Source organism: Podarcis pityusensis, assembly GCF_964106645.2.
Source record: "Podarcis pityusensis genome assembly, chromosome: 10".
Classification (NCBI taxonomy): domain Eukaryota; kingdom Metazoa; phylum Chordata; class Lepidosauria; order Squamata; family Lacertidae; genus Podarcis; species Podarcis pityusensis.
Window position 1 is genome coordinate 19,546,522 of NC_138035.1, and position 23,570 is coordinate 19,570,091.

The window sequence follows — 23,570 nt, forward strand, 5'->3', positions numbered from 1 at the left end:
TTTGGATTTCATAGACACATAGAATTGTAGGGTTGGAAAGGACCCCAAAGGTCATCTATTCCAATACCCTGCAATGCAGGAATCACAGCTGAAGAATCCCTGACAGATCCTTTGTTTAAAAACCTTCAATGAAGTAGAGTCTACCACCTTCAAATTTGTTACAGCACTCCTATACTTGACATATAAAAAATAGGATCTGAGAAATACAGATTAGAAAAGCAACTAAGCAGAGAAGCAGAAAGGTAGCAGAACTATAAGCTGATTAAATAAAAAAACTAAAACAAAGCAACAAGGAAAGTCCACATCCATTGTCTGACCTAGGCATGACAGCCTTGATATTTTTCACTGTCCCCTGGGAACGGAATACAAAGACACAAGAGACTACACATGCAGAAACGGCACAATCAAATGGGGTTGGCTATGGCCTTCCAGTTTGTCATAACACTTACTGGCTTGGATGGGTGACTCAATAAGACTTCAGGATGCTAAGGAGAAAGACAGGAAAAGAGGGGAAGAATTGGGGAAAGGAACAGTGCAAGAGAGAGAGAAAAATGTAACACAAACAATCTACAGAAAGATGTAGAGACATTCATTGTAGGAGAAAAGGAGCTGATTGTAGATTTACGATTTAATCTGAAGTAGAGATTTTAACCAAATCCAGTCTTTATTTTCCCTTTAATGGATTTTTCTGCTTCAGTCTTTGGATATGTCTCTTTCGGGTAGTGAGCAGAAGTCTGGATAACCATTGGCTGTACAATACATTACATACTTAAACCAATTAACAGCTGGAAAGCTCCTTAGAGAAAAAAAGCCTTAAGCTGACTAAGGCAGCACCGAACTATGATTTTATTGAACATTTAAATAAATATAGGATGAAAGGTTTCACCTCCTGATGGGCTTGTCCCCCCCCACTCAATTTAAAAATGCCAGCTCTGCTGAATAAGTTCAGCAACCTAAATATGCGAGTGTACCATACCTCAAAAATGCTGTAAAAGATAACGTGATGGATCTACTCAGTATCTGAATGTATGAATATTTCAATGTTGCAACAGCTGTATTTAGAACATATATACATATTAATGTTTAACGTACAGAGCAACAGGGTTCACTGACCAGGCAAACCTAGTGAAGCTATACACTGGGAGCAACACTCTCATGACATACTTCAAATGTGATAGTGGAACATGAATCTTCCTACAATGACATTGAACGCAGAAAGTTGTAACATGTTGAGCGAGGTTATTGGTCCATGTATCTCAGTCTACAATGACTGAAAGTAGCTTTCCAGGATTGCAGCCAAACCTGGGAATACTAAGGATTGAATCTAGGAACTCTTGCATGTGCTCTATCTAGCACTGAGTACATATTCTCTGCACTATAAATATAAAATGTAACAGCTAATCTGTCAATGAAAGGTAACACACATGATCAGTAGCTCTGAATGCTGACTGCACAAAGTTAGTGAGTGAGAAGACCAGGCTAGAAATTTATCCCCAACATGCAAGCTTTGTAAATCTGTCCTCCCCCCCCCCCCATGTGAAAGCTTACAATGTAATGCAAAAAACAACTACAACCACCCACAATTCTACTGTAAGATGATATGTTGAAACTCTTCATAGTTTATCTGCTGGTGCTTCTCCTTTTTAGAGAGTTTCTTCTTTCCATAACTGCTGCCAGCTTCATTTGCTTTTGTTTGAGTATCTCCAGAAGTTTAGATTCTTGTCTTGACAATTTCATCTGAATGCTTTGTGGCTTACTTTGTGGGAATCACAGCAGGCCAAGAGAAACTCAATCACTATTGCTAATGGCTCCAAGACAATTCCAGCAAATGAAATCTATCTTACCTCAAACGCTCTCCAAATGGCTAGTGCATAAAGATTTGAGATTTACTGGCTGGGCACAGTCAAAGTTTTTGATCCATCGGCAGAGCCAAATCAGTCTCTTTCCTTCTCACAATCACTGTGCCCTGGCATTTAAAATGGCATTCTACTGGTTGGTGGGAAGTGAGGCAGACTTAGTTGCTGGAAGACTCTGGCAGGTGGAAAGAATCAGGCTGATCTCCGTTCCTCTCTGATGGTAATTAATTATTTCATGTAGCCAAAAGCGGGGGAAAGGTTTGCATTTCAGACCAGGAGTATTTACATGAAGAGCTCCAGCAGGTTATTTGCATCTCTTTTTGTTAAAGCAACTGGAATAGGCCCAGGCATGGGAAATGCTTCAAAAACTAAAAAACTAAAACAGGATTTACAACAGGACTAAGAACTGAAGACAAATCTCAGATGAAACTTATTCCAAGACTTGTGGAACGGAAAACAAATATTTAAAAGCATCTCCACAGTGAGTAGCTGCAAAAACGAATATTAAATATTTTCTATTAATTAAGATTACTCTTCCACTATGCTTCTTCTCCAATTAATGGTTATTTCAACTGCTTTTTTCCTAACTTAATTACAATGTGAATGCATTCCCTTATTCCACAACTCTCATCTCCTTAGTTTAGGAAGTTTAACTGTTTTATTACTTTGATGCCTGTTAAGATGCTCTTTTGCAGTAGAATTTTAGCCCCTCCCCATCTCAACACTTTATGAACTAGCTCTGTTATAAATGCCTTTGCATCCATTCAAATAACTAATGTTTTCCTAGTTTGTTATTAGAATTTTGCTGACAGAATTTATCAATCTATTTACTTTCTGTATTGCTTTGCATGATACAAGGAAACAGGGAGAGGAAGATACAAACTTCTGGATATGATGTGTGAGAGAACTGGCATCTCTCTTCATCTCATCAAGGGAAAATGTGTGAGCTATGTCATACTATGCCCAAAAACATGGAAAAAGGACATGAGTCACACATGTATTCTCTATTGTCACTTTCTTGCTGTGTGCAAAAGTGGCTTGAAATGAACCTCAATCACTAATGCAATCATCCTACACACTCTTTTTGAACGACAATGCTTTGTTGATCCCAAAGTAATAATTTATTATCTAAAATTTGCAGGAGGATATTTGCAGGGAATGATAAAAAAGAAGGGTAAGTCTGAGAAAGACCAGCAATTTCCATTTGAAAGGATAAAGGTTTCTAGTGTTTACCTTTTTCAGCTGAGAGTCTAGTTTCAGGCATTCTTCCTTTTTCTGTTCCAAGGCAATTTCTAATGTCTTTAACCTAGAGTCTTTCTTCAGTCCTGATGATGCTAAAGATGATGCATGCTCCTTCAAATCCAGTAATGAAGTCTACAACAAAGGTAACACATGCAGCAGCATGAAGAACAAAACTATACTTTTCAGCTCTAGCACCAATATTTTGTTCCCAGTCTATATATCAATTACATTTTGTTTTCTGCTCTGGATCAATACATTTCTTTAGAGGCTTATAAGCATCATATATGAAAACCTCTTTTTTTCAATGGAAGGGAGTACTTCTAAATGTGTTAGATGAAATTATGTCTTATTTGAAGAAAAACAATCAGCTACTAACTTCACACTGTCACTGAGCTCAGTCCCAAAAGGGATAGCTATGCTGAATCAAAAACAACAAGGAGTCTTGGGCCCTTAGAAACCAATGAAGTATATATATATTGATTTTTTTTAACACAATTGCCAGAGTTTATTTTTTCCATTTCCATTTTACATAACAAGATTTCATTTCCAGCTGACTGCATTATTTTTTTATTGAATCCATATGCCAAGTGTAAAAGCACATTATGATCTGTTGAACTGGACTCTTATTCCACCCTTTAAGGCACCACAAGACTCTTCAGCCCTTCCACCCTTTCCCCTTTTCAGTGCTTCTGTTCAGGAGTCCGGCTATTACTGTTCCATTCCTCCTCCCCTACAGTCAGTTAGCATTCTGTGCCCACTGAGCATGTGCAGAAATCACTGGCTTGCTTTCATCCCCCCCCCACCTCCATTTGGGTTATTATTTTTGGGGATGGGGAAAGGGACAATGCCCAATCCCAGTTACATTTCATTATTAAATTTTGCCATTAATGTCTATGGGCATAAAACAGAAAGACTACTTTCACACCATCCATTTACTATGGAATAGCTGTGCTTTGTTCACTCACTTATCACAACATTCCCCTCTCATCCCCCACCCAAATTCAGCTTCACTGTTCCCCCACTCATAAAATCTGACTTTTTCTCTCTCTCAATTGAATAAAAGTGCAATTGTAGCCTACAGTCACTTCCTAGACTGCTGTAGTCCAGGGATAGGAAACCTGTGGCCCTCCAGAACTCCCATCACTCCCAATCATTGGTTTGTAGCTCTGTTCTCCTGTTTCAACTGCTCCATTCTATTTCCCCTCCTATTCAGCTGTCAGTTTCCCCCAATTATTCACCACCACCCCAAATTCTCAGTGTTCCATGCCACTAGATGGGTCTCTTTTGGATGTGTATATTTATATATTTATATTTATATATTTATATTTATATATTTATCTGCATGCATACCTATCTATCTATTTATCTGCATATCTATATACACACATACACACACACTTGTACATATCTCTGAGTTAACCCAAGTTGGCAGTGTATCTCCCTCATGCTTGGTTTTCGATTTTGGATTTATAAGTATCAGCATGGGAAGACCAGAAGCAGCATTCAAGTGTCAATGATAAGTAGGGTCCTGCAACAAAATGTTATAGTGCGAAGTGTTTCTCTTCAAAATTCCAGCATGTACACACACACATACCCCAGCAGCAGTCAGTCAGCATGGCAATGATTGCAAATGTGCCCCCACTGAGCATTTGCACTCATCAATCACCTGTTTCAGGTTTCCCCCCTCTGTTCGGTTTCCCAGTACCCCCAATTTCCCTTTTCTGCTGACGGGCACACTTATGCTCAATCCCAGTTACATTAAATTTTTCAATGTTTTAGTATCCATTGATGTCTATGTCTAGTGACCAATCCAGGCAATAAGATAATGTCAAATGTTGAAAATAAGCCGTAAATTACAGTTTTCACCAATATCAACAAACACATTCTAGGTATCAGCAATATTAAACTTCATCTGATTTTCCATGCATATTCATTTGAATGTCTGTGTTGTACATTTCAGTTTTTAGTGGATAAAATTGCTGAGAGAATCAAGAAAACTACCCTTCTTAACACGAAGATTCTTTACGTTATATGCCTATAATATATATTGGTTAACCTCTTTCTCAGAAAGATCTCCTTGCAAGGTGCTGACTTTCTCTTTCAGGTCTTTAACATCTTTTTTATAGTTGTCAATCTCCTCCTGTTTTTCTCGCTCATCTCTGTCGCGCTGCTCCTTCAGGCGCTCAATTGTACGTTCCTGACAAAAACAGAGTGCTCTGTCAAAAGAAATCCATTTGGCTGGACAAATGCTTAATTCTGAGAAGGTCTGTACATGTTTACTCATCGACACAAGCCCCACTGAGTTCAAATGAGTCTTGTTCCCAAGGGTACATAGTGTTGCAGACTTAAATAAATTTCTGTAACCTTTCACTCACATAGTTGTTATACAAATTAAACACATGATAGGTCTTCGCTAAACCGTTTCCCTGGTAGAACAAAATCCACACCAATCATGTCACAAAGACAAGACATTCATAGAAACTGAAGAAGTGAGAGAGCAGAAATGCTGCTTCTGATGTAGTTTTCACAAGCATGCAGTATAAAGCTAAACAGATCCCTTGTCATCACTGTCCCCCTCCCAATAGAACTTATGCAGAGCACCAAATAAAGAAGTTTGTGCAATTGCTGCACCAGGATGACACTAGTGCCAGGGTAGCCAACACAGTATCCTCCAGATATTGTTGGACTCCAGCCCTCATCAGCCCCAGACAGGGTAGCTAATTGTCAGGGATAATGAGAGCTACAGACCAGCAACATCTGAAGGGACCCCATCGGCTGCACTAATCTATATGGGCGGTTAATCAGAAATAAAATAGACCAGAATCAAAAATGCAACCTACAAATATGGAAAGACATTAGAGGCAAGACATTTTGAAACACAGAATCTCTGATTAAATTCAGAAGCAAACTTATAAATTCATTTTGGGGTGACTACCAATGCTGAAATCCTGTGATCTGCGGTGTCCTCCTAGGTGGCAAGGATAATTTTACTATGCCCAGGAGATGCTCGCAAACACAAGTTACTCAACACACAGCAAAATTCACTTCACCACCCAGCACTCTAAGTGACTATAAGGTAACCGTTGCCATACAGTGATTAAAAATATAAAGCTGTCATGCTGTATTATTTACAATAAACAAATGCAGCACTGGACCAAGCTTACAATTTAATTCTAAACTATAGCCAGAAACTAACCACTCTCAATTCCAACCTGATAATTGCCACCTGCCCAGATTTTAACTTGTCTGAATTAATTTTAAGATGTATTTTAATTAACTGATGTCTGTTTTTATGCATATTGTGTTGTTTTTATGATGTTAGCTGCTCTGAGCCCAGCCTCAGCTGGGGAGGGCGGGATACAAATAAAAAAATTATTATTATTATTATTATTATTATTATTATGAATCTCAAAAATGACACGGAAACAGCATCTCTCAGATGAGCTGCACAACTATCATAGCGTCACAAGTTAGAAGTCATTTCCAGCTTCCTTATCTAATTCATATATTTCTCAAGCCGTATCTCCAAGCTCAGAGTTGAACAGTTTTCAGAAGATTTTAAGTCAGCATGTGCTTGATTAATACACATACCAAATGCAATCGGAAGTGTTTTAAACTGCAGCACCTGATTAAGCTAAACTGATAGCATCCAATGAAAATGGGATCTTCCTGCCTGAGATAGGGCAAACTCTTCACAAGGAGAATACATTATTGTGGCTTGGGGGGGGGCAGGGTTTAGGCAAGGTCGTCTTTCTTTCATATTCACCTTCTCCGCAAGTGCTTCCTCCAGTGTGGTCAAGGCAGTATCGGTGTTGGTGGTATCAGCCTGCAGGGATTTTACCCTTTCTTTCAAACTGCTCATCTGTTTCTCCTTGTCTCTTAACTGTTCCTGAAGATTCTCAATCTTAAATAAAGCAAGATCAATTAAAGAATCAGATTAACATGAAACAGATGGGCAAGATGTTTTTAGAAAGATTGCACAGCATTCTATTCCTTACTAGAGGTGCCCAGTCAATATGCCAAATTGGAAAATTGACTGGGAAAATTCAGAACCAGCAGGACCAGAATTTCTTGAAAGACTGGAATAAATTTATGTTGTACTTGAAAGACAACTGTAAACAACTGACATTGCTAATAGGGCTACAAGAAGTTTTGTAAATTGTTTATTCAAGATCATGATTTAATAGTAATATTAATAAGAATAAAATGCATATTAGAGATTAAGTTGGAAAATCATTAGCTGAGGATGAGGGAAGTTCCAGGCTTACATAGCCAAATATATATATATAAAATTGATGTTAAGATGGAAGCCCAGTCAGCTGTGCCTTCCCACCTAATTCACTGAGACTACCTCTTTCTTCCATGGATGCTTCTAAATCTCTGTGCTGCTCCCAGTTCTCCAGTTCCCCATCATTTTTTATGCTACCCTGCATTATTGAATGATTCTCTTGAGATATGTGTGGAAGGCAATGTACCATTCAGAAGAACACAGAAAATGACATCCAGTAAATTTTAAAACAATTCAAAGTAGGCACCCCTAGCAGAAACCTGTACATACAGTATCGTAAGGAAATATGCTAATAAAATTGCATTTACCCTTCTAATCTATACTACGAATCATTTCCATTCTTCCACATCTCTGCATCAAGTGTTCAAAAGTTTATATGAATATCTGCTCTGGTTGCAGCACACACATCAATTGCAAACTCATCAAGTATCATCCTTGCAGCTTCAAGAGCACCATGAACAGTATTTCAGTAAACACAGTGTGTTATGTAAGTGTGGCAGTTAAGCCTGATAAAATACTGCAGTATTTTATTTATTAATTAAAATAGGTTAATAGTTAACCATCTTGTAGCTAATTTGTAGCTACATGCACATGTTACTAAGTTACAGTGAATTCAACAAGATTTACTTTAGGCTGTACATCTTTAATCAGATGGCCTACGTTACAGATATTGCCAAGGGAGAATAAAAATTAATTTGAAGTGTCTTTGGAGCCAGATAGAAAGGGAATGATCCTGGCATCTGCAGCAGCAAGTCAGTCAAGCAGGAAGCTGTACAACTTTAACACAGGTTCTCAAAGAGGCTTTAATTCAAACATTCAATTACATTTTCCAAGTCAGTAACTTGTTACAAAGTCAAGAAATACACTGTAACATGAAACCTCAGGGGAACCCTTGAGATGATGGCTTTTATGCTAATTTCATGCAAGGAATGTCCAGCCAGCTACTATTGTCCCATTTAATTTATCTTATACAGGAAATTAAGCTGAAAAACACATAAGTGTTTATGTGTGCTGGGAGAGAGGGTGGGTGAGGGGGGAGACATCAATCCTAGTATAACAAGCACTGAACCTTTAAAAGCACATATATTACACTGTCCACTGAATTACAAATATTAAAGACCATTCCGAGCTCTTTTCTGCGAAGAGAATGATCATTTTAACTTTGACTAGTGCAAACTGCATGGAATCGCGCGCGCGCGCTCTCTCTCTCTCTCTCTCTCTATAAAGTAATCTTCCAGGTCTTATAGACAGATTAAAAACTGACATGTCACCAGGCGTAGATGCCATTCACCTATTACTTTAATTTTATTGTTCAAAAATTGTAATAAAAACTTCTTTAAAATTGCTTTTACTGCAACAATGTTGTGTGTGGATTCATATGGAAAATTGATGGGTTTAAGCATTTTTAATGTTGCCATTTTGTAACTGTCTTGTAATTAAATTGAATAAAGATCGATGGGTGACTTCTCCAAAGTTCTGCCTGATTTGAGATAAAGATGGTCACTCCACAAAAAACCTTGGGACACTCCAAATCATACATTCCCACAGAGCATCTTCTATGAGGCAGCATGCAATTTGATCTGGCCCAATGCTTCCATTGATGTTCCTTACAAGCATGGCACCCTATGTCAATAGCAGCCTATGGACATAGAAATTCACGAGCAACTGTGGGAATGCATCCTACAAGCAGCTCTGCACCACTCTAAATATTAGAGGTGCTTCTCTACAGGGGCTCAGAAAAGTCCACTGCCACCCCTTCAAGGTGCACACCAAAAGTTCTGAGTCACAAAAGGCTGCCATACTGAGCTGCTGGGAGTTCCAGTCTAAAACAGAAGGAAGGCATCAAGTTGGGAAGGGTCATATTACTGTTATGCAAACTTCTGGCCACACATGAATGAGTCTACTTGTGCTCCTCACCCAGAGGGCACTGATTGTCATCATTTGTAGCATGTGAAACTTAAGTTATCAAAAAAGAAAAATGTTAGGTAAAGCCAATCTATTTTGAAATGAGAGTAAACTAAAGGCATTCTTAATAATGAGGACTCGTTTTTCCAGGAGGAAAAAGAAACCAACCTTCTCAAATCTGCTCCAGTCATGATAGTTATGACAGATCTGAGCAGGAAAGTATTCACCCTGCCCCTTCAGGCACATCCAGATTGAGGGGGAGGCTCAAGAATAGGAGTTATGGGCCAACACTTCCATAGCTAAAGATCTAGAATGTAGCCAGATATTCTTCTGCATAGCTACAGAACCCAGGTGTGTGATTGCACAAGCGTATGACGTACAGGCTTAATCACCAACGGTCACTTCCCTGACTATCATATTATTTGTTCGTATCAATCACACAGCCATTCCAGGAACTTATGCAGACTCCACCACTCGCTATACAAGACAGTACGTATGAGATTTAACATTCCAGTCATTGCAAAGACTAATGTAGCATTAGAAACATGGTAAAAGATCTTTTGAGCAACACAGTCTAGCTTTTCTGCTAATTATAAAACTCTGTTCAGGTTTATCATTACCAATCCTCCCACTGCAACAGAACGCTGAACCACAATCCTCACTAAATGCGACTTTTGTAGCTATCGGTATTACCACTTTCGGACAAAAAGAGTTGGAGAGCAGAACTTTGTATACCTGGCTGGCCTACCTTTTTCTGAAGAACATTAACCTTGCGTTCTTTCACATCCAGCATATCTTTGAGATCATGAATCTCTCCAGCTTGAGTTCCTTTCTCTTCAGCCATCTCCTGAATTTGCTTAGTCTTTTTATTCAACATGGTCTCTTTCTCTTCTAGACGTAACCGGAGAGCATCCACCTGAAATCAGTCAAAAGAAACAAGACTTCCAATTACCTTCAAGCAAGACAGCCTTTAAACAAGGGAAAACTCTGCTGACAAAGAATTGAACTGTATTACCAGTTTCAGCTCACAAGTTTATTTCTCTCTGCTTCCCATCAAACATAAATCTTGCATCAAAAATGCTAAATTTATAGTAGAAAGTAGATGCTGAACTGTAAAAGTAAATAGTAAGAGCACTGAACCAATTTTTTAAATTAAAAACAGCAGTACACAAGAAAGCAGTTGAAAAGGCAGATTTGCACTTTCCAATAAAATAGCTGACCTGTTATCTGGTTGATTAAGCAGTTGGTAGCTGAAGACACAGCTCTTTACCCTGGTCTTTATAAATTGAAAAACTGATTTAGGTGGCTTCTCTGTAACGTGTTGTATGAATTACTGATTTGTGGTTTATAGGTGGGGTGTGTTTTTTACTGTTTTAATTGTGTTTTTATCATCTGTAACCTGCCCTGGAACCTTCTGGTGAAGGGCAGGCATGAAATACAATAAATAATAATAATAATAAATAATAAATAGCTTTAGGGATATGTTTCATCTAACTTTTGTATTTCATCATGGACTACCAAATACAACATATATGCAAGCTTTGAATACATTGGGCCTGGTAAATGTATGCTTAATCTGCCACTTTTCAAAGGCTAATCTGAAAAGGACAAGTCCTATGCTTCCCTGTATTTTGCTGACAACTGCTGGCAATTTAAATCTAAATATGCTATTAAAAAGGTTAAAAAAAAGAGGTAAAAAATGTTAATATGCCATTAACATAATCCAAAAACAGATATCTTGCACTGTGGTATATATCCTGGTGTAAAAAAAGTAATGCGAGAAGCAGCTCCAAAGACCGTTACTTCTGTGTCTTTTGAACCACCTGGTGTTCTGTGTTTCACAATTTCAACTCCTGTGATTCCCCAACCGCTTTTGATCAGTGTACATTTTCCTAGGAGATTAAAGATAAATAAGTAAATAATATATGTTCCCTCCCTTTTGTCTCCCCAAACATCACCTATGTGGCAAGTTGCAGTACAAGTTCAGAAAAATGTGTATCTATATAGATACACAGATATCTCTGTAGGCTGCTACACTACACGAGTTCTAACCCCACAGCTGAGTGAGCATCTGGGTCAGACTCATACTGAAAGGGATCTTTGAAGTACAGTGGTGCCTCGCAAGACGAAAAACTCACAAGACGAAAGAGTTTTTCGTTTTTTGAGTTGCTTCGCAAGACGAATTTCCCTATGGGCTTGCTTCGCAAGACGAAAACGTCTTGCAAGTTTGTTTCCTTTTTCTTAAAACCGTTAATACCCAGGGTGCATTGCTTGAAGAGGTGCAGTTGCGACTTGACTTCGAGGAGCAACTCATAACACGCGGTGTGGTAGCCTTTTTCGAGGTTTTTGAAGACTCTGGTGATTTTTGAAGCTTTTCCAAAACTTCTTTTGCAGCCATTTGGTAAGTTAAACTTTTAAAACTTTTTGGGGGGTTTTTGGATTTTGGGTTGGGGTGTTTGGAATTCAAGGACTTGGTGTTGGGGAGGGGTTTGCAAGAATCTGGAAGCTTGTGTGTTTTTTTCCTGCATTTTTATGATTTTTTGTGACCATTGGGGCACTCTGCTGTTGTTAAAAAAAAAGATTTCTGGGTTTGGATTTCTGTGTGGTGGGTGGCCACACAGTACAGTACACTTTGGTGATTTTTAAATGCTTTTCTGTCATGTTTAGAAACTTAAATTATTGTTCCTTCAATTTTTGAAATGCTCTTTACAGTATGTGTGACTTTAAAGAGCACTTAATAAACTCTTTTTGTACCAAATTTGGCTTTGTTTGGACTTTTTTTGAGCATAGGAACGCATTAATTGATTTTCAATGCATTCCTATGGGAAACCGTGCTTCGCAAGACGAAAGATTCGCAAGACGAAAAAACTCGCAGAACGAATTAATTTCGTCTTGCGAGGCACCACTGTATTAGGATTCAGGGGGAAAAAGTATGGCCATCAATGATTCTAATAAATGAACATGCCATTATTAATAATGGACCTAAATACCTAAAGACCTAATTTAGATTAAATTACCGTATTTTTCGCTCTATAGGACGCACTTTTCCCCCTTCAAAAATGAAGGGGAAATGTGTGTGCGTCCTATGGAGCGAAGATGCCATAGCCCCGCGACCCTCTCCAGGCTGGAGAGGTGACGCGCGGCTATTGAGGCTCCTGCCACAGCCGCGCGTCACCTCTCCAGCCGGGAGAGCGCGCGCAGGGCTAAAGCAGCCCCCCGCGACCCTCTCCCGGCTGGAGAGGTGACGCGCGGCTATTGAGGCTCCTGCCATAGCCGCGCGTCACCTCTCCAGCTGGGAGAGCACGCGCGGGGCTAAAGCAGCCTCCCGCGACCCTCTCCCGGCTGGGGAGGTGACGCGCGGCTATAGAGGCTCCTGCCATAGCCGCGCGTCACCTCTCCAGCCGGGAGAGGGTCTCGGGGCTATGGCTTCTTTAGCCCCGCGCGCGCTCTCCCGGCTGGAGAGGTGACGCACGGCTATGGCAGGAGCCTCTCTGCTGCACCTTTCCGCTGCTCCCTGACCTGCTCTTTGGGGCTGGTGGTGGGCTTCCCCCCGCCAGCCCCAAAGAGCAGGTCGAAAGGAACCTGAAGCCTGGAGAGCGAGAGGGGTCAGTGCACACCGACCCCTCTCGCTCTCCAGGCTTCCAAGGTAGCCGCCTGAACGCACCTTAAATGGCACCTTGTTTTAGAGCGGGAAAACAAGAGGGGGAAAGTTCTCCCCCTCTCTGTGCAGCGCCTCCTGCTGCTTCACTGAAGGGGCGCTGGGCAGAGAGGGGGAAATTTTTTTCTTTCTTGTTCTCCCCCCTCTAAAACAAAGTGCGTCCTATTGTCCGGTGCGTCCTATGGTGCGAAAAATACGGTAATTCTAAACACTCAAAGCAGCTGGCAAGTACACTTTTTATTTTTCAAAAAGATATCATTGAAAAAAGCATGAGAGCACATAATCCCACATAAATTCACATAGGTGTGACCACCACTGTACATAGTACTTTACAACCTAAGCAAAATCTAAGTCCCTGATCCAAGAAGCTTGCAGGTTGCATTTTGACAGTGGGGAAAAATGAATGGGAGAGACAAGGCTAACATGGAATGAGTGTGGGTAAACGATATTACTGTATCAAGTCCAAGATGGAAATGCAACACCCCACCACAAAAAAGGAAAAAAAGACGACACTACTGTGCATCCCTATCTAGCAGTCAGTATGCCCTCCCACTGAGTTTGTGTTGACATTTTAGAGAACAAGGATTAAAGCAAACAGCAGAATTGAAGTGACATAATGTAGAGTTCACAAAGACTCTAGCAGCTCTGATAATTTGCAGAATATTTTGTTCTGTGTTCTCAGCCTATGTATGTTCCAAAGTCAAGCAGGAATGAGAACAGTTTGAACACTAATTCCGACTAGGCAAGATGGCCACCAGAAAGAAAAGAACAACCTGGAAGACCACTGCAGAGTAAGAGTGACAACACCAGGCCATTCACGATCCCAAAAGAAACCCACTGACCCTTATCGGTTTGGCTTTCAGAAACAGTTCAAGCTAGCTAATGTGGCTGTTAATCCTATTTGACAGTATCAGATTTGGTGCTTATTAGCTGAATTCATTACAAGGCCATCAGTCACGGTGAGTAAGCTGGCTGCATTCTGAATCTTTGGCTCCCTCTGTGCAAGCTCAAGATGTTAAAGGAAACTTGGTCAATTCAAAATACAGAAAAGCTGTTTAATCAGACAATGAGTTAACTGCAGCTGATGCTCTAGGTTTTTCCTTTAATGGGCTGTTCCTCCTTTTTTTTTTTAAGGATCCTAATTGGCCAAATCAAGCATAAATTTGCCTTAAGAAATGAGACCAGGTCCGGAAATAAAACTTCCTTTGTTATAAATATTAGGAGGCATCAGCCATAAGTACAAATAATCAGTTAGCCCAAATGGAGAGCAGGTTCTTTCCTGGCTATGAAAAACATGTATTTCTCCACCACCATATTCTTCAGCCTGTTCCCAGCTGGTCTGAGGGCCAAACCTAAGTAATATCTGATTTTAAAAAACCTACTTCAAAGGCACTCAAGGTTGGTTGATGCCTTGAGAAATTAAGATGCTGATCCAGCTTACTGAAAAACTCACCTATCAAGATGGACCATCTGTCCAGGAGAATGGAACACCATTAACAGCTACCATTTATCTTCTCAAAAGATAAAAATAAAAATTTAAGGTGTGTCAGCTGTCCTACACATCCATGCTGGCTTCTAGACAGTCTGTAGCAGTCAAACCAGCACTGAGCAACGAGTTGCTCAAAGTAAGGAGCCATGTTAAATAAAGCAGGCATATGAAGAAAGCTGGGCAACTTGCAACACTGTCACTTACATAAGGAAAGCCTCCTGGATCAAGCCAAGGGCCCATGTAATCCAGCATCTTGTTCCCATAGTGGCCACCCAGATGCCTATAAGCAGGATGGAACACTCTGCCCTCCTGTGGTTTCCTGGAACTGTTGGCCCTGAAAGTTGTAGCACACCCTCTAACCACCTGCAACAGCTGTGCTGCAGAACAACAGTTAATCTCCAAATTGCCCTTAGTGTCTAGGGAGTTAGATGCCAGAGCCCTGCTACCAGAGCCTCGGGTTTGAGATACTTGGTGCCTTACAGAAGGAGTGTCCAGAACTTTATATCAAGCATACTTTGGATCCTAGGACAAAAATCATTTTCATTGTCAGGAATTATTTCCCCTCTCCCGCTAAAACCAGCATTTTAATTTATACCTAATTCCAATCAAAGAAGTCAATTTAAGTATATGAATAAACACCCATATCTGCAATGGCAATATACTTTGAACTCAATATTGATTTAATATTTGGGATGGCTAAAACTCCTGGTTTTATTTTTGTATGAGGTCTCATCTTAGAAACTACAGAATGTGCTTTCAGCAAAGTTTGTTAAGAGCTGGCAAGGCACAGAGACATCATGTTAACCCTGTTCTTGCGGGCAGAAATTATGCACTTGCTTATACACAGCAACACATTTTATGGATGCCTCACACAGAATGCCAACACTCAAGTTCTGTGGCAAGCAGGTTAGTGCCAACTTCAACAAAGTCATTGTGTAACTTTCTCAGTACTCAAAAAGCTATTCCAAAGAAACAGCCTTCCTAGTTTTGACTAGGAAAGTTATTTTAACCAAAAGCTGGCCTTCTTTCTTTTATGATATTGATTTATGTTTAATTACAGAGCAGCAGCATGGCCTAAAAATATTTATGGCTGATGGAACTCCTCCAGGATCCTCCACTGACCAAGGAAGAACAGAGCTGTTTGTTTATATCTGTCAGGGATGGGCAGGAACCTGAGGAATGGGCAGAGGAGGCAAGTGGGGAGGAAGAGGATCCAGGGAAATGGGCCAGTGATTTGTGGGGTTCGGAGCCACCTGTAAGGCAGTCGCCAGCAGAGGAGGAGACTGGGTGGCAAGACACAAGGGGAAAGGATGTGGAGGAGCAGTTGCAGGTGGTCTCAGAGTCTGGAAAGCCAGCAACAGCCCCAGGGAGAGTAAGGCCTTTGCAAACTCCTCCATTTGCCCCTCTGCTGTCTCCATGCTCAAAGAGGGGTATGAAGGATGAGAGCAGTTGGAGTTGCCATTAAGGAGGAGCCATCAGGTGTTTGCATGCACCACATCAGACAAGGGGGCTTAAGAAAGCAGAGAGGGGTGAGGCCCTGCTGCTGCTCCCACTGTCCGAGACAGGGCACAGGGCTGTGGAGGGAGCTTGCCTAGACAGCAAGTTAGTGGCGAGTGGTGTGTATATCCCATGCACCTTAGGAGCTGATGTACCCGAGTGCTTTGCCAATAAAGAACTAAAAATCCAGTCACTCATCCTCATGGGTCTGGGTGTGACCAGGACAATATCCATCTTTCTCCTCCTTTCCCTGGTGCTGTGGGGCTGGATGCCAGAAAAAGGGCCACGAAGAGTACTCTGGTCACAACAGCTGCTGTGAGATTATCTCTCTTCGCTGATTTAGTTTGTCTCTCCCACAATTAATCAGTTTCCTCATCAGACAGCATTCCAACTCCCTCTCCTCAATGCTATCCTGGTGTGCTTCAAGTGAGAATACTGAGAAATCAGATAAGCTAATATTAATAAACTAAACCCAGAGTTCTGTCTCTTCTGACCTCTAAGCTTACGTGCCATTGTTGCAGTTCAGCCAACTAGAGAGCTCCGTTCAGGAGAAAAGTCAGATTGTTGTTTGTCTCACTTTGTCCTTTTTGTGTGCTCTAACGACTATTTCAGGCAAAAAACATTTGTTGATAAATCTGTGTTCTGAGTTTTCAATAAGACAAGCAATGCATGTCAAAATGTCCCTAGTAGGTGTCTGAAAACTGTTCCCATACTAGGTGTACAGAGGATCAGAACTGGAAAATATGAAAATCATGTGGAATACATATAAATTCTTACATGGCAAGAGCCTCAAATAGCTTAGTAAAGTCAAGGTAAATAACAAACCTCTTGGGTGTTGGATTCAGTTCTCTATTGCATACAAATTTCCTCATTTGGCACTGGGTTGGTACAGGGAAGGTCAAAGGACCAAGTAACTTAGACATTACAGTGGTGGTGGAGACCCATATTTCAAGAGACTGAATTAGCCATACGCTTGCCAACGCTGAGCCAAGCAAAAGGACTCAGTGGGATAGTAATAAAATTGTATATGGATGAAGCATTTTATTCCAAAATAAATGTTGCTTTTTATTTTGCTTTATTTACAAAAATATTTTAAGTTTCTACAACTATTTATAAAGATTCCTTTACATATTGAAACTAACCTCAACATCCTCTCCACCTACCTGCCCTTAGGATAAACAAGGTCATTTTGCATTTCAGACCCAGTATTACAGATGTCAACTGCCAAGCCTTGGATTCAGATGCTTTAAAGAGAGAAGATAGATGTACCAGGTTTCCATGGTACATCTTTAAAATAACTGAACAGTTTTAAAGCAAATTTCTTATATCAACATGTATGTGGACAATTAAAAAGAGAGAGTGGTATCTCCCTAGCTTCATGCTTTTACTAAAAACAAAAAACCCACAGTTATTTGTTACACGCATCAAAGTGGAACAGTTGCCTCAAATATGTTACACTTTTCAACGAAGGAAACAAATATTTCATGCCTGCCTAACTGTAGAGAAAAGGCTGAAAAATACAGGCACACCATTTTTAAAAGAGCTTGGAATTTGGAGAGTTATTCTGGTAAAAGTGAGGCTTCTCCCTCCTAACTCCCAACACTCATGTTCCTACAACAGCTTTATAAATAAAGATCAAGGTGGCAGTACCCAGGGACACCATTTAGCAATGGTGTATAGCTGCCCCCTCTTTATATTTTCAGACCCCATGAAATTATTGATTGAGATACCACCATGTAGGACTTGTGGTCAGTTCTATGCACTGAATGACTATTGTTATAACAATTTAAATAGGCTTATAGACTAAGTATGTGTGCTCAATAGGCATTCAACTCTTTCATTTTGAAAAAAATGTGACTGTCCTCTGTGATGACTTTTCTGTTATGGAGCATAAGAAGTAAGAAAGCTGCTGCATGGCAGGTTATTACTGAACATATAAAACCATATAAAAAATAAATAACTTCTCAAAAGCAGCTCTTTTGGCCTTTTTGTGTCTGAAGACTGTCAACCCTGGGTTTTGGCTACTAGAAAACAATTCCTATTTGATACCAACTACCAGTCTACTGATCCTGATTGCTCACTGGAAGGACAGATCCTGAAGCTGAGGCTCCAATACTTTGGCCACCTCATGAGAAGAGAAGACTCCCTGGAAAAGACCCTGATGTTGGGAAAGATTGAGGGCACAAGAAGAGGACGAGATGGTTGGACAGTGTTCTCGAAGCTACCAGCATGAGTTTGACGAAACTGCAGGAGGCAGTGGAAGACAGGAGTGCCTTGCGTGCTCTGGTCCATGGGGTCATGAAGAGTCGGACATGACTAAACAACTAAACAACAACAACAACCAGTCTACTGGTAATGTGTTATAAATTGGCAACCTTCCACTTTCTACTTCATGATTTTCATTCACTCCAGTCCTTACAGTAATTGGAACTTTTGGCAAAATCTAGAGTTTCTTGTGGATTGATTAAACTATACACATTCAGCAGCACGTGAATACCCCCCCACATACATTTGGTTTCCTTGGCAAAGCATATTCATCACTTATTAATACTATCTGTTGGTCATGTGGTCTAGTAAAAAAAAGAAAAGTGTCCTGCTACAATGTTATTGCATTTCAAACTAAAAAAATGTTCAGTGAATGTATACATGGATTATTCTTTTAAATGATTTAACATGAGCATTTGTTAATACTGTCAGATGGTGTTTTGGGTTAGATTCCTTTCTTCCGCTCTAACTTCCTTCTAACTTTTAGGGTACAAATATCCATATGACAGAAAAACAGGAAACCTTAATTCTCAGAGCACCAATTTTTAAGATAATTTCATGCTTATTACAGGTGCCAGTTTTACTGACACTGAAGCAATACATTCAGGTCATTAACAAAACTAGGCTAATAGAAGCAAAAACATTTGCAGTCTTACCATCGTATTCTGTAATGTTTTCACTGTGCATACAACTAAAGTTAGAGAAATGAAATTCAGTACACAGGATGCACATTGAACAAGCACATTTACAGAAGTTTCACTGTACTGCATTTTGCTGATGTCCTATACAGCTACCTTACTACCTTTATTGTAACATTTTGGTCTCACTGGGGAAATGGGAAAGGCAAGAGGAGAGAAGCCTTTGAACCAAGATTTTAAGCAGTACTTGAAAGTTGAGGTGGATGGAACACTGCAAGCACTGGAAATTGGGAAGGTTCAGACAGGTGCTTCTAACCTGCTTTATCTACTACTGGTCCAAGCAGCTGTTTTAGAAGAGGACATCTTTGCTGGCCTGCCATTGGCTGAGAAGAGTGGCGGAGAGCTCAGAGGTTGGCAATTGGGTCTGAAAGGTTTTTGTGCACAGGACTGGTCTGTGGATTGCCAGTTCCTCACTCCTGCAGTAAAGCATTGCCTAAAGATTGCCCTGCCTTCTCTCCAAAGCAATCCAGAAAAGGATGCTAAATTGTAATCCAGTAGAACAGTCTATTGTAATATTACCGAGTGTTATGTCAGTCAAATATTTATAAGGGCAATGCACTGAGTACTGAGAGTCAAATTAATCCCACATGAAGCAAGCATTATGGTATTTTGAGACAGGGTATAAAGCAAAATTTATAGAAGCACTCTAATGTTTATACTTTTAACAACTCTTCTGTAACAAATGCAAAATAGAAGAGTTATTGAGGAAGCCATATCACTCAACAATTTTGTTAATACAGTGCACAAGGTTAACACCAATTTTATTGTGCATGGTTAAGAAAATACTCACTAATAAAAGGCTTTCTGATGAAGCTTGAAATATTCATGTAAATTATGCCATACTTTTTCATCTTCCTCTTAATATAAACATCTGCCACTAACTAGTTCATTCTGATGAACATTAGGAACTAATGTGAAGTACTGTGTTATAATAACCAATGCACTGGCGCCCTCTTATGGCTAACATATTTATTTATCCAAATAGAAGCAATAAAACTACGTGTTCATACAAAACAGCTCCATATGCTTACACTCGAAAACCTTCCAGACTATGTTAATTGTGATTGAACAAAAGGAGTTGCATAGTTTAACATTTTAAGAAGTTATCACACCTTTAAATATATGCATTTCAGAAGGTGTGGTCTATAGAACAGGACTGCTATTTTCAGAAAGTATGGTCTGCAGAACATACATTTAGGCTGTAAGCATAACAAATATATACAAATGCACCAATACGAGCAGATAACAATAATGTAACCAAACGAAAAGCCACTGGAATGCTAGCTTTTCCCTTCTGTTTGTAACTATAACTTTCTACCAGGATTTGAAAATAGACTCTGAAGCTGCTTAGCAAACCCTTGTCAACTGGGGACTCAGTTAATCAAGTCTGATAACAGGACATATTTTATGGATTTGTATTTAGTTAAAGAACGGGAAATGGGCACATTGGAGAGTGGCAGCTGAGTTTTTCCAAGGAGCTGTAAGAGAACCAGGATTTGGGGTTGTTTTTTTTACGGTAAGCTTATAACTTATGCTGGGGTTATGTTCTGGGGATCATGCCTAAAGCCAAAACTGTGTATAGTCAAAACACATTGGGTGCAAATGTGGGTGGGATTGCCAAAGTCTCCCCCCCCCCCGATTCCTGCCCGCTTTCCATTAAAAAAAATTCTAAGCATGTAAAGCTGAATGTGCACAAGTTAAATGTGCATAAGTTGCGGGCTTATGTATTCACAAATGACCTAGTCAGGACTTCACAAGTTTGTGGATGACACAACAGTATTCAAAATGGTGAAATCTTTGATAATTGCGAAAGGTTAGAAAGGAAAAATTGGGAGTAAATATCCCTTCCTTTGAGCCCCTTTCATTTTGGGAGGTCCAGCTAACCTTTTATTTGCTGCCCAATTTTAGCCTTGCCGATTCAGACAATTATGAACTAATTGGGGTTTCTCAGTTCAGCATCAATAATCAATATTTGAGAATTGTAATAGCAGCAATTTATAAAGTTTATTATGCTATTAACCTCATTTATGTCCTTTTCTGCAATGCTTAAGTTCTGTTAAGTAAAAGAAATATATTTGCTAAGTGCCTGAAGATATCCTTGAACATTAAGTTTTCTATGCGCTTATAAGAAGGGGAATTAACTTACCTCTTTAATGCAGCAGTTGTTACAGTGGAAATTAAGGTGAAAAACTTAACTGTCACACTCTGATTTCTGATACATAGAAATCAGGCTTAGACTTCTCTAAACAGAGGAAAGTTGTCATACCATGTTCAAGAGCTCCATAGCATTACATTTCTGTATTTTATCCCTGAATTCAAAAGGCCCCCTTATAGTTAACAAACAGCAATAATTCAAGATTGTGCCCTTCACCTCTGTTTGCAGAATGGCAGCTCTCTGCTCTTTAGCTGTGAGGGACTCCTTGAGAACATCAATGTGTTGCTTGCTATCGGAAAATTGGTTTGTGAGGGTTTCCAATTTTGTCTGTAAGGCCAACAGCTCTGTGTCTTTGCGTGACAGTTCCTGTTTCACCTGACCAATCTAAAGAAGGAACCAAAGAGAAAAATATAGGTAATCAAACTGTACATTAATCTGTCAAAGTAAATAGAACTATTTACGGAAATATTTCCAGCTATCACAAAGGCATAGCACCAAGCTGGCTCAGGAAATCGGAAAGGACAGTAAACTTCACTGAGCGCATGCGCCTGTGCAAGTACAGTCTTAAAATAATGTTGTAAAATGAAAATAGAACTGGACTGTAGCCAATATGCATATTATTCCACTACTACATTCAACTTCAGGCAGAGGCCCAACAATTGCTGATGAACCAAGAACTGAAAGAACAAATAATAGGCCAAATAGTAAGCCAATCAGTTATTGCCTAAGCTTTTTAAAGCACTTGGTAGTGAATTGCAGAAGCAAAAAACATTGATTTTAAAAAGGAGCTGTTCTGCTTTGTTGAAGAGTGCCAATATCATTTTGTTTCTGGCCTACATTCCTACTACTTAATACCTGTGTTTCTCTGTGTTGCAATTATGTATGACTGAGGAAAATATTTTAGCAAAGATGTGAAAAAAATATGCATTTGAAAATTGAGGGAACTTCAATGTATTTCCCAGGTAGTACTTTAAACATTAACTAGTAACTATATTGACATCACTCTTGAGTACTCTCAAGGCTTTCAGCAAATTATAAATCCTTTGTTCCAATAGTAATGCCAAGGCTCCCTTCCTCCCCCATTTTGTCTTATAAACATTATTTATATTAATTATAGGTTTGGTTTGCACATAACTTTAAACCATGAAGAATCTATGATTTAGTTATGATTTGTTTGATCATCCACACTCTGCCCAGCAGCTTAACTATTAATTAATTAATCAATCATGTTTACATATGTCTCAAGGCAATTGACAGACACATCATAAAAACCTAACGATAATTTTTCAAACAGTACAAAAACAACTGAAGATTTGTACCGTTTTTAAAACAACACTTCAAACAGAGATTGTTTCAACAGACTTTTCTAGAGGGATGAACCAAACATGTATTTGTTTCCAGAAAGCACAGATAGTGAGTGCCTGCCATGTCTCAACGGAAACAGAGATGGTCATTTAGTTCTGTGGAACTATGGTTTGCTTACCACCAACTAACCATGTTCTGAAGCCATGGTTTGTTGTCAGCTCATGAAGCTTGGTTTGTTTTAACCATTGGTATGGCATGTGAACCCAGTACCCTTCTTAACCATGGTTTGTTTGGCCACCTCAGACACTCACCAAGCTCCAAAGGCATGAGACAAACAAACCAAACTTTGCAAACCAAGCTATGATTTGTTGAACAAACTATGACTTAGTGTTAAGTAAAATCCAGGTCATTGTCTGTATTAGATTATGAACCTGCAGGCAAAGCTTGTATTCTTTTAACTTTAGTACAAGGGCCTAAGATTGTAGTAAACAGTGTCACTCAGATGACTGTTAGACTTCCATGAATAAAACATGAAGGGAAGCAATTTCCAACTGTTTCCTCGCCCCCTGTGGGACCCTACAGCATAGATTTAGAGGGACATTGGGAGCTGTGTACTTTTGCCAAAAATGGGTTGGGTCCCCTCCCTGTTCTCTTACATTATTTTTTCATTAACTGCAAAATATTTTCATACACTGGTTGCACCATGGTAGCCCATTAAAAAAAAGATGTATGCATTTATACAATCTTCAAATCAGATTTATTTAAATAGAGCAACAATCTCCTGTAATCAGGGTAAGATCACAGCTCAGTTTTGATGTAGAAAAATATTTTCTCTGTTGAATCTATCATAGAGATATTATTTCATTTCATCCTAGAAACTGAAGCCAAATACATCAAGTCAAAAAACTTGCAATCCAGACATGTTTTAAGATTAAATGTGCAGCACATACTTCAAGGCAGGACAGGAAATGAAGACATAACAAGGTCTGCATTTCTGCTCCTAATCTCACACAATGTTTATGAAAATACACAGCCTGACAAAATATAGTGTGGAATACAATCAAAGTCATAACATTTTACTGTGCGTTTTCAAGAGCTCAGTACATGCATCTCAGAAACATCTGAAGCACTTTGAAAGAATCTAAGAATATAGCATGGCACCTTAGCTCAAGTCATGAAAATTGGGTGTTTGAAGTAGATTATAATTGTGAT

At 39.6% G+C, this 23,570-nt stretch overlaps 1 protein-coding gene and 1 long non-coding RNA gene across 14 annotated transcripts in view; one reads left to right on the plus strand and one right to left on the minus strand.

Moving 5' to 3' along the window:
* The window catches only part of ERC1 (ELKS/RAB6-interacting/CAST family member 1), a 161,261-nt gene that overhangs the window by 105,038 nt on the left and 32,653 nt on the right, over positions 1-23,570 (minus strand). For 9 of the 13 annotated variants that reach the window (XM_080971582.1, XM_080971589.1, XM_080971577.1 and 6 more), the window contains 6 exons: positions 21,270-21,437; positions 10,040-10,207; positions 6,865-7,002; positions 5,155-5,295; positions 3,090-3,230; positions 450-485 (listed from right to left, as the gene is read on the minus strand). In XM_080971582.1, coding sequence (XP_080827708.1) covers positions 450-485; positions 3,090-3,230; positions 5,155-5,295; positions 6,865-7,002; positions 10,040-10,207; positions 21,270-21,437 — 792 coding nt within the window. The remainder of the gene's footprint in view (positions 1-449; positions 486-3,089; positions 3,231-5,154; positions 5,296-6,864; positions 7,003-10,039; positions 10,208-21,269; positions 21,438-23,570) is intronic. The other 4 variants (XM_080971579.1, XM_080971584.1, XM_080971587.1 and 1 more) reach the window with 1 other exon arrangement.
* Positions 9,643-10,376, plus strand: LOC308457624. Its single transcript, XR_013977052.1, has 2 exons — positions 9,643-9,780; positions 10,187-10,376. It is a non-coding gene; the product is annotated as an uncharacterized lncRNA (long non-coding RNA).